Source organism: Penicillium paradoxum, assembly GCF_028828445.1.
Source record: "Penicillium paradoxum strain IBT 22861 chromosome Unknown utg000004l_segment0_segment0, whole genome shotgun sequence".
NCBI classification, from domain to species: domain Eukaryota; kingdom Fungi; phylum Ascomycota; class Eurotiomycetes; order Eurotiales; family Aspergillaceae; genus Penicillium; species Penicillium paradoxum.
Window position 1 is genome coordinate 1,659,618 of NW_026643182.1, and position 15,699 is coordinate 1,675,316.

The 15,699-nt window shown below is 49.7% G+C and overlaps 8 protein-coding genes across 8 annotated transcripts; 5 read left to right on the forward strand and 3 right to left on the reverse strand.

Moving 5' to 3' along the window:
- Positions 1 to 1,203: 1,203 nt before the first annotated feature.
- N7457_004355 (acyltransferase family protein) lies at positions 1,204 to 2,724 on the forward strand (the record flags this gene model as incomplete). The annotated part of the gene is made up of 1 exon (XM_057175400.1): positions 1,204 to 2,724. One exon carries the CDS (start codon positions 1,204 to 1,206, stop codon positions 2,722 to 2,724), a length of 1,521 nt encoding a protein of 506 aa, XP_057032447.1.
- A 455-nt stretch (positions 2,725 to 3,179) lies between these two features.
- N7457_004356 (uncharacterized protein) lies at positions 3,180 to 4,601 on the forward strand (the record flags this gene model as incomplete). Its single annotated transcript, XM_057175401.1, has 1 exon — positions 3,180 to 4,601. The coding sequence occupies one exon, from the start codon at positions 3,180 to 3,182 to the stop codon at positions 4,599 to 4,601; it is 1,422 nt and encodes a 473-aa protein (XP_057032448.1).
- Positions 4,602 to 5,988: 1,387 nt separating this feature from the next.
- N7457_004357 (CFEM domain-containing protein) lies at positions 5,989 to 6,787 on the reverse strand (the record flags this gene model as incomplete). Its single annotated transcript, XM_057175402.1, has 3 exons — positions 5,989 to 6,437; positions 6,491 to 6,629; positions 6,707 to 6,787. The coding sequence occupies 3 exons, from the start codon at positions 6,785 to 6,787 to the stop codon at positions 5,989 to 5,991; spliced, it is 669 nt and encodes a 222-aa protein (XP_057032449.1).
- Positions 6,788 to 8,167: 1,380 nt separating this feature from the next.
- Positions 8,168 to 9,512, reverse strand: N7457_004358 (uncharacterized protein; the record flags this gene model as incomplete). The annotated part of the gene is made up of 2 exons (XM_057175403.1): positions 8,168 to 8,511; positions 8,567 to 9,512. 2 exons carry the CDS (start codon positions 9,510 to 9,512, stop codon positions 8,168 to 8,170), a joined length of 1,290 nt encoding a protein of 429 aa, XP_057032450.1.
- A 429-nt stretch (positions 9,513 to 9,941) lies between these two features.
- Positions 9,942 to 11,347, forward strand: N7457_004359 (uncharacterized protein; the record flags this gene model as incomplete). The annotated part of the gene is made up of 3 exons (XM_057175404.1): positions 9,942 to 10,009; positions 10,064 to 10,929; positions 10,974 to 11,347. 3 exons carry the CDS (start codon positions 9,942 to 9,944, stop codon positions 11,345 to 11,347), a joined length of 1,308 nt encoding a protein of 435 aa, XP_057032451.1.
- Positions 11,348 to 11,945: 598 nt separating this feature from the next.
- On the forward strand, positions 11,946 to 12,408 carry N7457_004360 (uncharacterized protein; the record flags this gene model as incomplete). Its single annotated transcript, XM_057175405.1, has 3 exons — positions 11,946 to 12,063; positions 12,113 to 12,225; positions 12,322 to 12,408. 3 exons carry the CDS (start codon positions 11,946 to 11,948, stop codon positions 12,406 to 12,408), a joined length of 318 nt encoding a protein of 105 aa, XP_057032452.1.
- A 390-nt stretch (positions 12,409 to 12,798) lies between these two features.
- Positions 12,799 to 13,611, reverse strand: N7457_004361 (syntaxin family protein; the record flags this gene model as incomplete). The annotated part of the gene is made up of 1 exon (XM_057175406.1): positions 12,799 to 13,611. The coding sequence occupies one exon, from the start codon at positions 13,609 to 13,611 to the stop codon at positions 12,799 to 12,801; it is 813 nt and encodes a 270-aa protein (XP_057032453.1).
- A 478-nt stretch (positions 13,612 to 14,089) lies between these two features.
- N7457_004362 (uncharacterized protein) lies at positions 14,090 to 15,491 on the forward strand (the record flags this gene model as incomplete). The annotated part of the gene is made up of 2 exons (XM_057175407.1): positions 14,090 to 14,620; positions 14,682 to 15,491. The coding sequence occupies 2 exons, from the start codon at positions 14,090 to 14,092 to the stop codon at positions 15,489 to 15,491; spliced, it is 1,341 nt and encodes a 446-aa protein (XP_057032454.1).
- Between the last annotated feature and the right edge of the window lie 208 nt (positions 15,492 to 15,699).

Below are 15,699 nucleotides of genomic sequence, written 5' to 3' on the forward strand. Positions count from 1 at the left end.
GCCTTAGTTCACTGATAAGTAGATTACATACATTACGGAGTAGGGCATCTCGTCGTAATTAACATGTGGGACTCATCAGGTCTGCGGAGTACAGTGCACTGCCTCGGGTCACGTTACCCCCGTGTGCATAACGTTAGGTATAGCGCGCAGGGGTCTGTTTCAATTAAAATCGAATTGATTGCCTCCAACATGAATATGCCTGGCTTTGGACCGCTTTGGACGCCGCTCATTACTGTATTGTCAATCATAATCCCCAATTGAAGCCATTCCCGCAATGGAAGCTATTCACACCATAGATGTCTTATGAGTAGGAGAAGATATCTATGAAACTGACTTCCCAAAAAAAACCTTTCAGAACGCAGTTTAAAATACGACTAAAAAGTCCACTAACAAGACATTACAACCCCGCAAACGCGGCCGACTATACGGGGTATGAAAAGCTTCATTTTGCCGGCCTACTTGCCAAGGTTAGAACTAGGTATGGAGTACTCCGCACCTTGACTAGGCATTTATTCAGGTCTCTGTCATGGTCATCCGGGTATTCTAATGTTGGGCTTGCCCAAATGCAGGCATAGTTAGGCGAAAAGAAAAAAAAAGGATTTTGGTTGAAACCCACCCCTGAGCGCTATATTCCGTACGGAGCACACATTCGCACATCACCTTCGCTTGTACCCCGTTTGCTAAGCTGCATGATACCTGTCGCTGACACGGAAATGGTCAAGGGTTGGAGCGTACCTGATTGAATTATTCCCTAGACGAGTGAAACATCTTCAGCCATTCAGGCGGTTGGGGCCAATTGTAGAGAGCTGGTGGGGTCAGACTTCCTGCGATGTTAACCGGACGGGACACTCCGTACGGAGTGCGGAGTGGTGCGCACTCACATGCGACCCCAAATCTTGCGAGATTGCAGGGGTGAGATACTGAGCTGCACGGAATCAGCCATATCAAGTCATACCCCCGAGGTGTGTACAGAGCGTTCAGACCCTGACTTGTGGGGAAATGAAAGAGAGCTCTGGCAGCAGGTCTTTAGGGGCCTCGGCCCAACTCTAGGGGTCACTAACAAGGACTACTGTACGCGACTAGATTCACGTGTTACAGAGTTGTACTGAGAGCTGTGTAATTATCAAGCGGTGGATTTCGGGTTTCTATTGACCTTTTCTTCAAATTTCCAAAGGTCTCTCTTAGCTTTAATTCACTCGCCCAATGCCTATGCTACACTCCTCAATCGAGAACTGTTCGCCTCAGTTATTGAATTCAAGCCCAGAGCGAGCCCTGGAGGATGGGCAGTGGAAACCACGGCTTCCCCAGATGACACGCTCTCGGCATGGGGTGTCACTCCCCTCTTGGATGGTACCCTTCCTGCCCACACTCCCTACTGGGCGGACAAATAACGACCACAACGCGAATGAAAAGCAACGATTACCTACCAGACCCACTGCATACCTAGATGGTTTGCGAGGGTTTGCGGCTCTACTAGTCTACTGGGGACATCATCAACTTTGGGCCCACGATGGCGGAGGGGCGGGAAATGTGCTCGAGCTGGCCTACGGTTACGAGAACAAGTACTATTTCGCATCTCTTCCTGGTGTTCGAACATTCTTCTCGGGAGGACATTTCGCCGTCAGCGTCTTTTTCGTGCTCTCTGGGTACGTTCTTTCAATGAGGCCACTGGTAAACATCCAGGATGGCGATTACGTTGCACTAGGTAAAGGCCTTTCCTCGGCTGTATTTCGCCGATGGTTCCGTCTATATATTCCTATCATTTGCACAACATTTTGCTACATGACATTTTTGCACTTGTTTAATATCAGGGCTGTCCCAGAGCTTCAGGGAAGCTACCGCGCGGAGCTATGGAACTGGTACGCCGAGTTCAAGAACTTCAGTTTCCCTCTCCGAACAGGCGGCGAGCCCTGGTTCACATACAATTTCCATGCTTGGTCTATACCCGTCGAACTCCGAGGCTCTCTGGCTGTCTACACTGCCGTTCTCGCCTTTGCAAGATTTAGCCGCAACGCCCGGCTCCTAGGCGAAGTCGCATTGGTTGTGTACTTTTTGTACATTGCGGATGGAGCACACTACGCTATGTTTATTGCTGGCATGCTTCTAAAAGATCTCGATCTCCTCGCCATACGAAATGACTTGCCGCGCTTCTTTCTTAGACTGGTTCCCTTCAAGGTAGCCATCATGACCGTTCTCTTCTATACAAGCCTTTATCTTGGAGGGGTCCCCTCACATACGGGCGATTTGCAACAATTACGTGACTCACCAGGATGGTACCTCCTGTCCTTCCTCAAGCCACAGGCAGTGTTCGATTTCAAGTGGTTCTATCTGTTCTGGGCCGCTGTCTTTCTCGTCACATGCACCTCTCACCTTAAGTGGCTCAAGACATTCTTTAACGCCCCATTCAACCAGTACTTGGGCCGTATTTCATTTGCATTCTATCTGGTTCACGGACCGGTTCTGTGGACTTTGGGTGACAGGGTCTATGCTGCAGTGGGTCTCGCACGCGATTCACACTCCGTGAATTGTCCCTGGTGGATTAATCGCCTCGCCTTGTCTAACGTTGGCCCTCTTGGGCTTGAAGTCAACTTCCTCGTCGCAAATCTGTTTCTGCTGCTCCCCTTGACTATCTGGCTGGCAGATGTCACGACTAGACTGGTTGACGAGCCGACGGTCAAGTTCTCGCAGTGGATGTACCAAAGGGCGCTACTTGACACACCCTGAAAACCCTCCGCATGTGTCCATGATCTGCCTCGTTTGCTTTTGAGTATATAGTGCAAAGCATTCTCATAACTGGTAAATTGTTGTATAGTATGAGTCTTGCAACCGGAAATGAAAGTTGCTGCTAGCCTGGACCCCGGGGCTCAGGGTACTAATGGGTCATAAAATCCTTGTAATGGCATTCATAAGATTGACCTTAGAGTCGCCGGTACTATTTGCGAGATTGAAAATTCTCTAGAAGGAGTTTACATATAGTTTTGCAAAGATATCCAGGCCACTAAGCCAAGTTTCGTTAAGCGTTGTGGGTGATAGCACTGATCGCCGTAGTGGAAAGTCACTGCCCGTGTCAGTCCAAGCCCCCCCTTTTAGTCAGTGCCAACGACCAATCTCGGCAAGGCGTTCTCTGAAATTAGACTTATAACCTCTTACTGTTATATCCTGTCTACGCCAAACTAATCATGGCCAAAAAAATAGCCACACGCCTGATACTTATTGCAGGGCTATTGTCCGCGGTGATTCTCGTCGCCAAATTCCAATCCTACCATCTCGACCTGCAATCGAGATCTCTCTTTACGGACCATTCCTCGGCTGGTCCATATCGGCAATCACACATTGATGCCGGACAATCTGACACGGCTTGTTCGGGCGCTCATGACAGCCACTGTCGGGATGGACAAGTTACAGACGAGGACCGGAGAAATCCTGCAGTCGACAAAGACATGTCTCGGACACACCATATGATCTACTCAGTATCAAGCCTTGATCAAAAGTATTTTAGGATCGACTTTGGAAGCAGATCCTCCTTGAATCCCAGTATAATCCCCCACCCTGAGCTGCCTGACACCTGGATCATCACCGCACAAGCACAACATCGTAAACCCGTTCCTGGTCGAACTGCCTCAGTCTGGTACGCTGAGCTCGTCTGCAATGCCGCATTTTCGGACGACAAGCGAGTCTTGAGCTGTCTGGAGCCACCGCTGCAATTGCCCATCCCAGCGACCTTTGGTGACTCCAGCAAGTGTCACGGCGACCTTTCGTTCTTTAGTCTCAGCATTGGGCCCCACGATGCAAGAGTATTCTACGGGCCGGAGATTCCGTATACCATCTACGGCTCCAATTCGTTCTTTACATGCTTCGGACAATGGATATCTGACTTTCGAATCCTGGTGGATTGGGGAATAGACACTATAGCTGAGCACGAATTCCGGCAGTATCGTGAGCTTCAACGTCCGATGCCATGGAATCCTATTGAGAAGAATTGGTTCATCTTCTGGGATGATTTGGGACAAATGTTCCTCCACTATGAAATTGCGCCGGCACGTGTGTTTTCGAAACTCGAGCTAGATGGCTCTGTTGGGCCAAATCTGGCGCTGACATCCGCTGCTTCTGACCAAAAATGCCTCAGGCGATTCTTACCTGAGACGGGAAAGATTCATCAAGCGACCAACTCGCTAGCTATCACTCTATGTGGACGATCAGACCAATTTTGCCAACCTGATGCAACCAATACCTTTGTGCTCTTCATCATCCAACAAAAGACCGCGCTCGGTCTTCGCCTCGTCTATGAGCCCTATGTGGTGCTGATGCGGCGTTCGGCACCATTTGAGATCTATGCGGTCTCGTCGAAACCACTCTGGGTCTTCGGTCGCAGCACTAAAGTAGAGAATTCAGACAAAGATGCTCCCACCGCATCGCTGGAAGACATCCCCGAGATGCTCTACATGACTAGCATCAGTTGGAAAAACCATGGCCAAAAGTACCATGGGTTCATCGATGACACACTGTTCTTAGCTTTTGGCCGGGAGGATTCAGACGTTGGGGGCATCGACGTCACGGCGGGGGATCTTCTAGCAGAGCTGGGTGTGTGCGCAGGATTCTGATTTGATTTCTCTCATACTGTAACATTTATGTGTATATTTCTTTCTCCCTCAAAATTTCGATGGTATCGTACATACTCAAAATTACCAGAACCCGACGGCGTTGTCTAGCGCATTTTGCCACAGAATCAATCTCTGGAAAGATTTGGCGAGCTAAAATCTGTTCAGATCTTCACATGTGCTGCTTAAGGATTCACCGAGGCTCTCAACGTTCTCAGCTCAGGCCTGAGCGTATCCCATGAGCTTTTAGCTTATGCCACAAAGTCAAATTGATTAGGGTGTGGGATGGGCCAATTGACATTTTTTTCACCTCACTGCCACAACGCCTCTCCAACCGTTCGATCTTGTGGACGACGTTGTACGGAGTACGGAGTAGATGTCGCTTTAATTTCCACTATGTTGGGCTAGACCCTCAGCGACCTGGGTGAAGGTACAGGTCGTCGTACACCCTACTCCGTTCTCCATACTCCGCACTCCGTACTCCGAGCCCGTAGTGGAGGTTGTGCAGCGTTCCCACTGCAAAGAAGCAGTGCATTGACTATGCACAAAGCCGAAGTCGAGGAACAAGCCCAAAATTATGAGCAGAGGGATTGGCGAACAGGAAAGTCCGGGGAAGATCATTGGAGCCGTATTATCGAACTATCCCCCATTCGGACTTGGCCCGGGCCACTCCTCAACATAACATCGCAGACAATAATCCCTCTCTGTATCCGAAGCCGATTCCGTATCTGATCAGCTTAGGCCTCTCGGGGGAAATGAAAAGGACCCTGATCGACTACATCGTTGTGAATGCGGTGCGTGCTTTACTTAGGCCCTGTTTGCCATCCGGAAGCTCTCGTGGAAATTAGCTGTCATCAGGCACAGATTCGCAATGGAGCTAAAGGCCGTGGGGCGCGCACGCCACTGATCTAATGGCTCAGTCCGGGGTGAACGAAGGACCTTTTCCCTTATCTTACCTTTTTTTTCCCTTTTTTTTTCTAGTTCGCTGTTGCCGATGTTACATCCAATTTCCCCCCACAGTAGGTAGGTTCTAGGAGGCAGAGTAAAATCCGTGTATGCCGGTGTATTGATGTCGTGACAGTCCTACTAAGTACTTATTTGGTATTTATGTATAGTCACCCAAAAGCTAGAGACGGCAGTCTCACCTGAGCCTATGTTGGAAGTATGAAATATAGTTCCAAGGTTGTATCTAGAGAAGAAATGCGCATTGGAATTAAAACTCCCACCATTCGATGTTTTGAACACTCTATTCTAGAATAGGTAAGGGATTAAAATGAGTGTAGCTTGACATGGCCAGGTAGAGGCAATGAACGCAGGTAGAAGGTACCAGTGCCGAATTAAGTATAACAGAAAACAGACGAGAAACAATTATAACTCTCCACACAACTCTTCAAACAAAGAAGACCATGCTGGCTAGCAGGATAGCACTACCGACCATCTGCGCAGCTCGGGGCGCAACGGCAGACGCACCGTTGAACTGGGGGCTGCTCTCAGGCGGAGCCGCGCTCGCCGGAGACGAAGTCGTAAGGCCTGACCCGGAGCCACCGCCCACGGGCAAAGTCGTAGGCCCTGATCCGGAACCACCGCCCGTGGACGAAGCTGTGGAGGTGGACTCGATGCTACTGACGGTTGACGGGGCCTCGGGGCCTGGTCCGATGCCACTGACTGAGGTAGGATGGTAGCTTGGCTCAATACCACTGACTGTAGTAGCATTGGAGCTCTTCGTTGTGGTTACGATACCTCCCACGGCAGTCGTTGAGGGAACCGATGTGTCCATCGGGGGGATAGAGATCGGATGGCCAACACCGGAACACAGGTTATCAACGACGCTGGATACAGCTAGAGGGACGAGTTAGATCGGGTCGTACGAAAGGGAATGTAGCTTCGCATACCTTGTCGGTCCGCGACACCACAGGCTTTATTAACGCAGGGCACAATATCCCCCACGAGGCTAGGCTGTTGGCAATGGCATGCGAAATCTGTAAGCTCAGAGCAGCCGTCCCCGCTAAGAGCCGTAGTAAAACAGGTAAGCTGGAAGAGAGAGAAACAAGCACTGGTTAGTTGGAAAACGAGACACCGAGCAGAGATTTCGAGCGGACGGGACATACAGAGCATTGTGGGATATTGGATAGTTGGGCTCTAGCGATGGCCCCAGCAGCGAGCACAACAATAGCAGCAGAGAGACGCATTTTGACTATTGTGTCGAACGGAATAGATGAATATCCTGGGGTCGCTCTGGCGTGGGGATATTAAACGCGACCAGAACAAGGAAGTCTGAATATATGTACGAGACTCAGTTTATATGATTCAGTTGCAATGCAGCCTCTATCTCATGCTAGCGGGATTTACCGGTCATTGAGCCACATTCATCTCACATTATTGGTCACATCAGAGTAATCTTGATTTCTCTCCCCAAAAGTACGACGTACAGTCGGCTCGGTTCTCTTACTCCGTACTGGTATTCGACTAGTGTCAACCCTGTTCCTGACCTTCCAAGAAACTGAACGAATGAGATTTAAGCGTCGATCGCAAAGCTTGGACAAAGATGGTTTAGTGTGGACCTCGAGGACGCCAAGTCATTGGGCTTTTGTATACACACCGGGCTCAGACGTGATCCGCACATGTCTTTAATTAAACACAGTGGACCGAGGCGGGGGAGTTACGGGGTAGCCAAGAGACTCTTGACTAGAATTGGTATCTGAGCAATGCTAGCTATTATAACTACAACATACGGAGTACACTCTTGTGGTCCCAATCCTCAAGGTCCTGTCTGAAACGCATATCTGTAGATCAGTGGCATTTCTCGGCTTGATTCGCAGTTGGGAGGGGCTTGATCATCACCAGGCAGATTACTCTTCTCGTGTTAGTGAGTGGATGACTCTTCTCAAATTCCGCAGTGACAGCTTGGTCACAAGTCGACAAAGAGGTGAGACATTGCAGTGCTTTCCGCTTATTGGCTTCAGTGATAGCACAGCATCCGGAAGGCTGACGGGCCAACTTAGAGGGGGAGGTTGCAGCTGTTTTATGCCACCTTTGGGTGGTCTCGTCCTCTTCTGGATAATAGCTTGATCATGAGAGTGACTTGCATTGTCCCTGGTGAATGTAGGAGGGTCAAGAATTCGAGGATCCAGGGCCTTAAGACTTTGAGCTCGTTCAATCCTCCACTCCGATCGTCAGATTGCTCCAAGGCTCATATGATGATCAGTGAGTGGAGTGGAGTGGGCAGGGACGTGCTCAATTTTACTTGGAGCACTAAAACGGAAAAGGAAGGCGAAAGAGGAAATCAAGAACATAGAAGCATCTCGAATTCATCAGCATTATTTGAAATGACCTGGTTATTTCCAGGCATCTTAGAGAGTAGATAAGCGAGCAACGTGGGATCGTTGTTGAAGAAACGATTCATAGATGGAGATGGCACAACCCTAGATGGGGTACTAGTTGATGGAAGCGCAGCTTTTCTTAGAGAGATTGTCTGACACTAGAAAATATAGCAGCTGCTAACATTGAGCTTATGAAAAAAGGTATTTTTTTAAAAAAATAGATAATAAAAGAAATACATTAGAACCTCGCTATAGCGTTAGGGCGGGCTTGATCAGTCCTTCACACTCTCCAAAGCCCACCAGGGGAGACCCATCCTTGCCACACCAAGCGCGAATGCTGATACTATCTCCATCCTCTAAGAATGTTCTCTGGATCCCATTTTCCAACTCAAAGCTTCGAGTCCCCCCAGCGGAGGCCTCAAGCAATGAACCCAGACTCCCAGGCTCAGTGCCACTGATGGTTCCCGATCCAATAAGATCACCTACTTGCATCGGGCAACCACCAATTGTGTGATGTGCCAGCATTTGCGCAAAAGAGAAAACAAGGTTCTTGCCATTGGTGCGCGTAAGAGTCGCGACCTTCCCATCGGCAGCTTGAAACAACCTTGTCAGTCGAGTGCCATGTCAATCTTAAGGCTGAAGACTTACTCTTGATTTCTACTTCCAAATTGATGTCATACACGTTATCTCGGCGTGTCTCTTGCAGATAAGGGTGTAGCTCAGCCTCGTTGGGAATTCCTTCGGCGTGGAATCCCTCAATGGCATCTTTCAAGATGACCCAGGGGCTAATGCTTGACGCGAAATTCTTCGCATTGAATGGGCCCAAAGGCACGGCTTCCCAGGCCTGGATATCTCTGGCAGACCAGTCATTCAAGATTACGAAGCCGAAAATGTGTTCTTCGGCTTGGTCGACTGGGATTGGCTCTCCCATTTTGTTGGATTTGCACAAGAGCGCTCCCAGTTCGAGCTCAATGTCGAGTCTTCTGCATGGCCCAAACTGGGAGGCTGTATCCCCCTTGTTTGCCAAATATTGGCCTAGGGGGCGTCTGATTGGTGTGCCGGATACCACAACAGAGGAAGCCCTGGAGCTATAGCCGACGGGGAGGTGGAGATAGTTTGGTTGGAGCGCCTTTTGGGGATCGCGGAAGATACAGCCGCAATTATATGCGTGATTCCTTCCAGCAAAGAAGTCTGTGTATCCCTCAATCTTCATGGGAAGATGGACCTTCACATCATTCTTGTGGAACAGTGCAGCTTCCCTTGTGGTATTGTTGTCTTTGAGTACTTGAGGAACGGTCGTGTCAAGTGCGAACACATTTTGAAGATATCCTCGAATAAAGCGATGGAAAGCTTGCCCAGTGGCGGCAAAATCATTCAATGTCGACTGCGAGAAAAGCCTTTCGTGGGCTGGGGTAAAGTTCTCAAGACCTGCGAAGCCACTGTTCACCGCGAAGTTATGTAGATCAAGAACGTGGTCTCCAATAGCTACACCAGCGTGGGGATCGGTTGAGGCGGGGGTTGTGATAATACCAAAGGGAATATTTGCCAGGGAGAAGTGTGATCCCAAAGGAATTTCAAGCCAGCTTGTCGTCATCTTGGAGATTGGTTGTTAGGATTTGAGGCAATGTATCTTTGTATCAGACACCTTTGGAGAACAATAAATAACGAACGTCGACTAAGTGGACTTCGAGTTGTCAAGTTTGATCCTTCATATATATTTCAAGATACAATATCACATTCAGGAATGAGTCCATACAAATGTTCCATCACTCACTTTGATCGGTTCATCCGACGATCGTCGATCGCGGCACATCCGGCGGATAGTCCGTGATGAGCGGAATCTTTCCACTGCGTCGACTCGATTGGGCTTGGCATTGACCGTATTCCTTCAAATGAGGGGAATATAAGTGATAGAATTATCTCTTAAATATCCAGGATCCGAGGCAGTTCATCTCCAACTTAGGCTTCAAATATATCCTGCTTTGATGCCCAGTTGCTCGCCTACCGAGCGACTAGATCAACAATGCCGGTCACCAACTTCACCATTCCCGAAAAATACGAGTATCAGACTGGTTTCGCAGCCAATTTAGAGTAAGTGATCTCATACACAGAGAAGTAGGAGTCAAAATTCTCAGATCCCAATAGGACCGAGGCCATCAAAGGAGCGCTCCCAATCGGCCAAAATTCTCCCCAGAAGTGCCCATACGGCCTCTACGCAGAGAAAATCTCAGGCACAGCATTCACAGCACCTCGCTCTGAGAATCAGCAAACATGGGCGTACCGCATTATCCCGTCAGCTGTCCATTCGTCGTTTGAGCCCGTCGCGTCAGGAAACAGATTCAAGCCCGACTTCAACCAAATCCCCAATCAACTCCGATGGGATCCATTCGACATCAACCCAGATGTCGATTGGATCGAGGGTCTTCACATGGTCGCAGGATCAGGCGACCCGGCTTTGAAGAACGGTGTTGCGTACTACATTTACGGAGCCACGAAATCCATGAGCGAGAACACCGCGATGGGCGATTCAGATGGCGACATGCTTATTGTGCCGCAGACCGGTGCGCTCGATATTGAGACCGAGATGGGACGTCTTCTAGTACGCCCGAACGAGATCTGCGTGCTTCCACGCGGCATCAAATACCGTGTCAATCTTGTCAACGATGAGCCTATCCGCGGATACATCCTTGAACTCTTCAACGGACACTTCACACTACCCGAACTCGGCCCTATTGGGTCCAACTGCCTGGCCAATGCTCGGGACTTCCAAATTCCCGTTGCGGCATACACGCATGACTCGAAGTCCAACTGGACCGTGTTCAACAAGTTTTGCGGGCAGTTGTTCACTAGTAAACAGGGTCATACTCCATTTGATGTCGTTGCCTGGGAGGGCAGATATTATCCGTATAAATACGACTTGGGTCGATTCAACACGATTGGAACCATTTCATATGACCATCCGGACCCTTCTCTGAATACTGTCTTGACGGCGCAATCAAATGCTCACCCAGGTACCGCCATTGCAGACTTTGTCATCTTCCCCCTCGGTGGTTAGTCGGCGAGGACACCTTCCGGCCGCCGTCGTATCACCGGAACTGCATGAGTGAGTTCATGGGTCTCATTGAGGGATCTTATATTGCAAAAGGGGCTGGATCAGGAGGCTTCCAAGCCGCCGGGGCAAGTCTTCACAACTGCATGAGCGCTCATGGGCCAGACAAGGCGGCATTCGATAAGGCCAGCAATGAAGAACTAGTTCCTGTCAAGGTTGGGGCGGGAAGCATGGCGTTCATGTTTGAGAGTTGCTATATGGTCGGTATTACGGATTGGGGCTTGAAGTCGTGCCAGAAAGTGCAGGCAGAATATAATGAAGAGAGTTGGGGAGCACTGAAGGATATGTTCACACCCCCGGACCTCCCGTCTAGCACCTGACGGGCTACCCAAGATAGAAACGCACTTGGCAGTTCCCGAGGTTTCGAGGCAGAATGAAATAGAATGATGTTGATTAGAATTCATGTAAATCAGGTTAAGCAATAAAACTTCAGTCTCCACCCTTGCCCAGGTGGGCTCCTCCAATGCTTGCTATGCAATGACGTTTAGTTATGTAGGGTCCTACAACCTAGGATCCCTTCAACAATAGTTCGATTCTCATTCTGCTGCTCATATTACAACTCAGGACTCCGAGCCCCAGGCTGACTTGATATCAATGCCCCCCAGAACGGATATGTTATCCTCAAATGATGTAGAAGCCAGGTATACATATCAGGTTGTTCAACCCCGGGCCCACTATCAACCCGATGATGTCATCGAGCATCAGGAGCTGCCAGAACCAAGTCGAAAGAAAGACCTGGCTCTTTTCGAGATCCGTATCCCCGGAAGATAGTTCCAATAAATCCTCTTCTCGCAGTTTCAAATAGTTGCCTCCTGCATATCTTCATACACATCCATCATTCTACTGGAAATTCACCATATACCACCTACAATCCCATATCTACTCAATTAACCTTGGAAGTACTACTATATCATCACCATGTCGTTCGTCCTCTCCATCCGTGCTTCAACTCGCCAGGCCATCCGGTCCAACTTTGCTGTCCCCGTCTCCGCATTCCACACTTCAGCCATTCGGAGTTTGAACGAGAATGATAGGAGTACGTATACCACCATTATCTCTTAGAGCTCTCATACTGACGTGCCCAGGCCGCGAGAACCTTGCTGAACATTACGAATCCCACAAACAAGAAGGCATCCGCAACTCGAAGCAGGGCAAGGGGAAGTGGAAGTCCGAGCTGGCTAGTAACAGCGAGGCAGATGTAAGAGATTCCGTCTACTGTCTATTGTCTATTGTGCTGCACATACCTGCGTAGCTGTGCAAGTCCTATCAGAGCTAATGTCTATGGATTATTTAGGTGAAAGCTGATCGCGGTGAGTTAGACCGCGGCCATCCCGTCGTTCAACAAATGGAGCAGGCGGAAAAAGCTGCGCATAAGAAATAAACAAGTGCGAGTCATGGGCTTGTTGTAACTGTTCGTTCTTGATGCTTTTCATGTTTATTGGCTTTAGGCAGTCTGTGTGAGGTTATGGAGTCTTGCTTGGTGATTTATTCAAGCTGTATCGCATTTATCAATGATAATTAAAACTACACACTTTCTCCAGACAGATAGGTAGAGATATGGAAGAATATCGCTTGTAGATGTAGTATGATCAAGATTGCGACCAGGGGTCTAGAAGTGACTTAATTTGTCTTAACGCCTCAAGCCATTGTGAGAAACATGAGAATAATCAATCGTCTCGCTATTGCATCCAGCCAAGAAAACGCCCGCTCGCCAAAGAAAAACCAATAGCATCAAGAGCACAACGGCCAGTCATTCACCCAAGCCGGGGTATCATTTCAGTATCACAATCAAGATCACCAGGACAATGATCAATCCGATGATAGTCATCATGCTCCAGTTTTCACCCGCCTTGCGACGGATCCTATCTATCCGCCGTCTCGCGCCGTCAAGTCGAGTCTGGTGACGCTCGACATCCCCATCCATTCCATCCAGAAGTTGTATATGGCCATCCAGTTCGTCGCCAATCTGGATACTCAGCTGGTGCTGTCTGCCAATGGATTCGCCGAGGCGGTCTAACTGGTCGTCTTGTTCGCGCATGGTCTGAGCGTGGTGGTCGTAGATTTGCTGGTTGTCCATTCCGGACTGGTCCGGTCGTGGCGGTGATGGCTCATCGCGATACGGGCGAAAGAGGTTGCTGCGGTTTCGTTCGTCTTCTTCATCGATTTCCTCTTGTACCGCTGCCGCTGCGGCGGAGCTGTCCATGAAACGGACGGATTTGGAAGGTGGGTGTTGAGGAATGGGCTGTTTGAGATCGGGGGTTGCGGAAATCGACGCCTGCGCCGTGATGTCGTCTGTGGGTGCGCCGTCTGTGCCGTAGAACTGGGTCGACAGGTCTTGGTATTGGGCTTGGAGGGGGCTCAGTTGGTCTTTTAGAGCGGCGGCGCCTGCACTGTCATGCGAGTTGGCTAGCCGAATTTGCTCAGCTTCCACTTTCTCTATGCCCTCTCGGAGGGAGTCGAGGGAGCGAGAGATCTCTCCATCTTGAGAATTGGGCTCGAGGTCTAACGAGATGGCACGTTCGCGTTCCAGCAGGGATAATTTGATGTGATCGGCGAGTAGGAATAGTTGGCTAGGGTTCGTCATGATGAGGTGTTGTCAGGCTAAGATCTCGGACTGTTAAGATGTGTAGATTGGAGGCGTATTCACGGTCAATGCGGAGAAAGACCTCCGATCAGCCAAGAAAGATAGGTTCAGTCTGTTGAAATGTTGACCAGTTGGGGTGGAGATGGGTAAGACGAGAAAGCGGAGGCGACAAGATGACCAACTGCCTTCCGCCTTCGCCTCCCTTGATCCCCGCAGTCATCCCGCCTATTGCTGCTTGGCTTAATATGTTTCTTCCTCGCAAGCATCTGGGGTTTGCTTCCGATTATTCCACGGCTTGTGTTCTGACCTAGTGTCCTCCTTATGGAGTCAACCTCCCAGTTTACCTCGGCAACTAGCGGACAATCTGCATGAACCCGTGTGCGGTTTCCGCATTCCTGAGCGCAACACAGGGAATAAAAGCCCACTGGTACCTTGCATCTTACTTTGAGCCTCATGATAGGCTTAAATTTCACACAACATGAACCTTCAAGACTTCCTAGCAATGGAGGCAAGCCGTGAGCGCGACGAGTTAATCGACCTCCGCAGCCTGGATTTAGTATCTGAGTACGACTCCCACCTTATGTGTCCGATCTGCCACTGTCCCTTCGTCGAACCCGTCCGTCTAGAATGCGACCATGTCTTCTGTGGGAGCTGCCTCAGCTCGGCGATTACCACCTTCCGCTCGACCGACTCCGATGAATTCCCGTGTCCCTCTTGCCGAAATCCCACCCAGACAGTGTCGGTTAGCGTGCCCCGCCTGCTGATCAACATGTGCGACGAGATTCGGGTGCGATGCCCGCTGATTACAGAGGGCTGCCAAGAGATTATACCCCGAGGTCATGTCCAGTCGCATGTCGAGAAGTACTGCGGGTACAGGCTGGTACCATGCCCGGATGATTCATGTGAGCAGATGACACGAAGCAAGGACGTTGGGATGGATCGGAAGTGTATACATGCAGTACGGCGATGCTCTCGTTGCGAAGAAGATGTTTTAGAGCAGGAATATAAGGTTCGTTGCGCACGTAATCTCTTGGCTAAACTATAGATGCTAATCAGAATACTTGTAATAGGAGCATGAGAAAGAGCTCTGTCCTGTTCTTGAGGTCATGTGTGATGACTGCCAGACAGTTCTCACCAGAGGAGCGCTAAGAGAACACATTGAAACATGCTCTGAGGTTCCGATCCCATGTGCAGCATCCAAGTATTCATGCCCGGTTAAGATCCGACGAGCAGACATGGAAATGCATGAGCAGAGCTGTCCCCTAGTCGCAATGGGTCCCTACTTCGAAGCACAAAATTCCCGGCTCAACTCTCTCGAATTAAGTATGCGACATCTGCAGCAGCGGAATGAGATCTTTGAGGATGGCCTCGCAAACATCCGGTCCACCCTTGGTGAATCGACACGCATAGCTATGAACAACCATGACGATGGAGAGACTGCCCAAGCCGGCAGGGACCAGCAAGCCTCCACTCGCACCGACATCAATACGGATGACCCGGCAGATATTGCTGCCAGTGTATTCTCATCCAATGCCACAACATATCTACTTTCGCTACACGAATCTCTCCGCGAAGAGGTCAGCCAGCTCTCACATGCTATCACAGACCTCGATGCTCGCGCCAGCATGGCTATTATGACTGAATGCATGCGCATCAAAGAAGACATGGCTCACACCAACGCTGCAGTCAACAGCATGCGTATGCAGGTGCAGTGGCTCATGAATCCTCGCCTCCACCAGGAAGCGCGGGGAGGAGCTGTCCGCACTGCCGCAGATGAAAGAACGTCCGCAGCCGGGCCAAGTCAGGCCTCTGCTCACCCCCTAGGTCCCCTTCGACCCCGACGTCCCAGTGATGGTGGACGCGAGGGAACAAAGCTGTGAATGAGGGACAAGAACGTCTAGTTTGAGCGCTGCATTTCCTCCATTGGATGTGGAGTATCGGGGCGTTGTTTATTAATTTGTAATTTAGATATGATTGATGATTCGAGTTGTCTTTTTCTATTTGTATATAGTTAACCGGAACTGACAGCTTCATTTTCATCCAGCAATATAAATCGATTGCAACCTTTCGGGTTATTTTAACATTCGA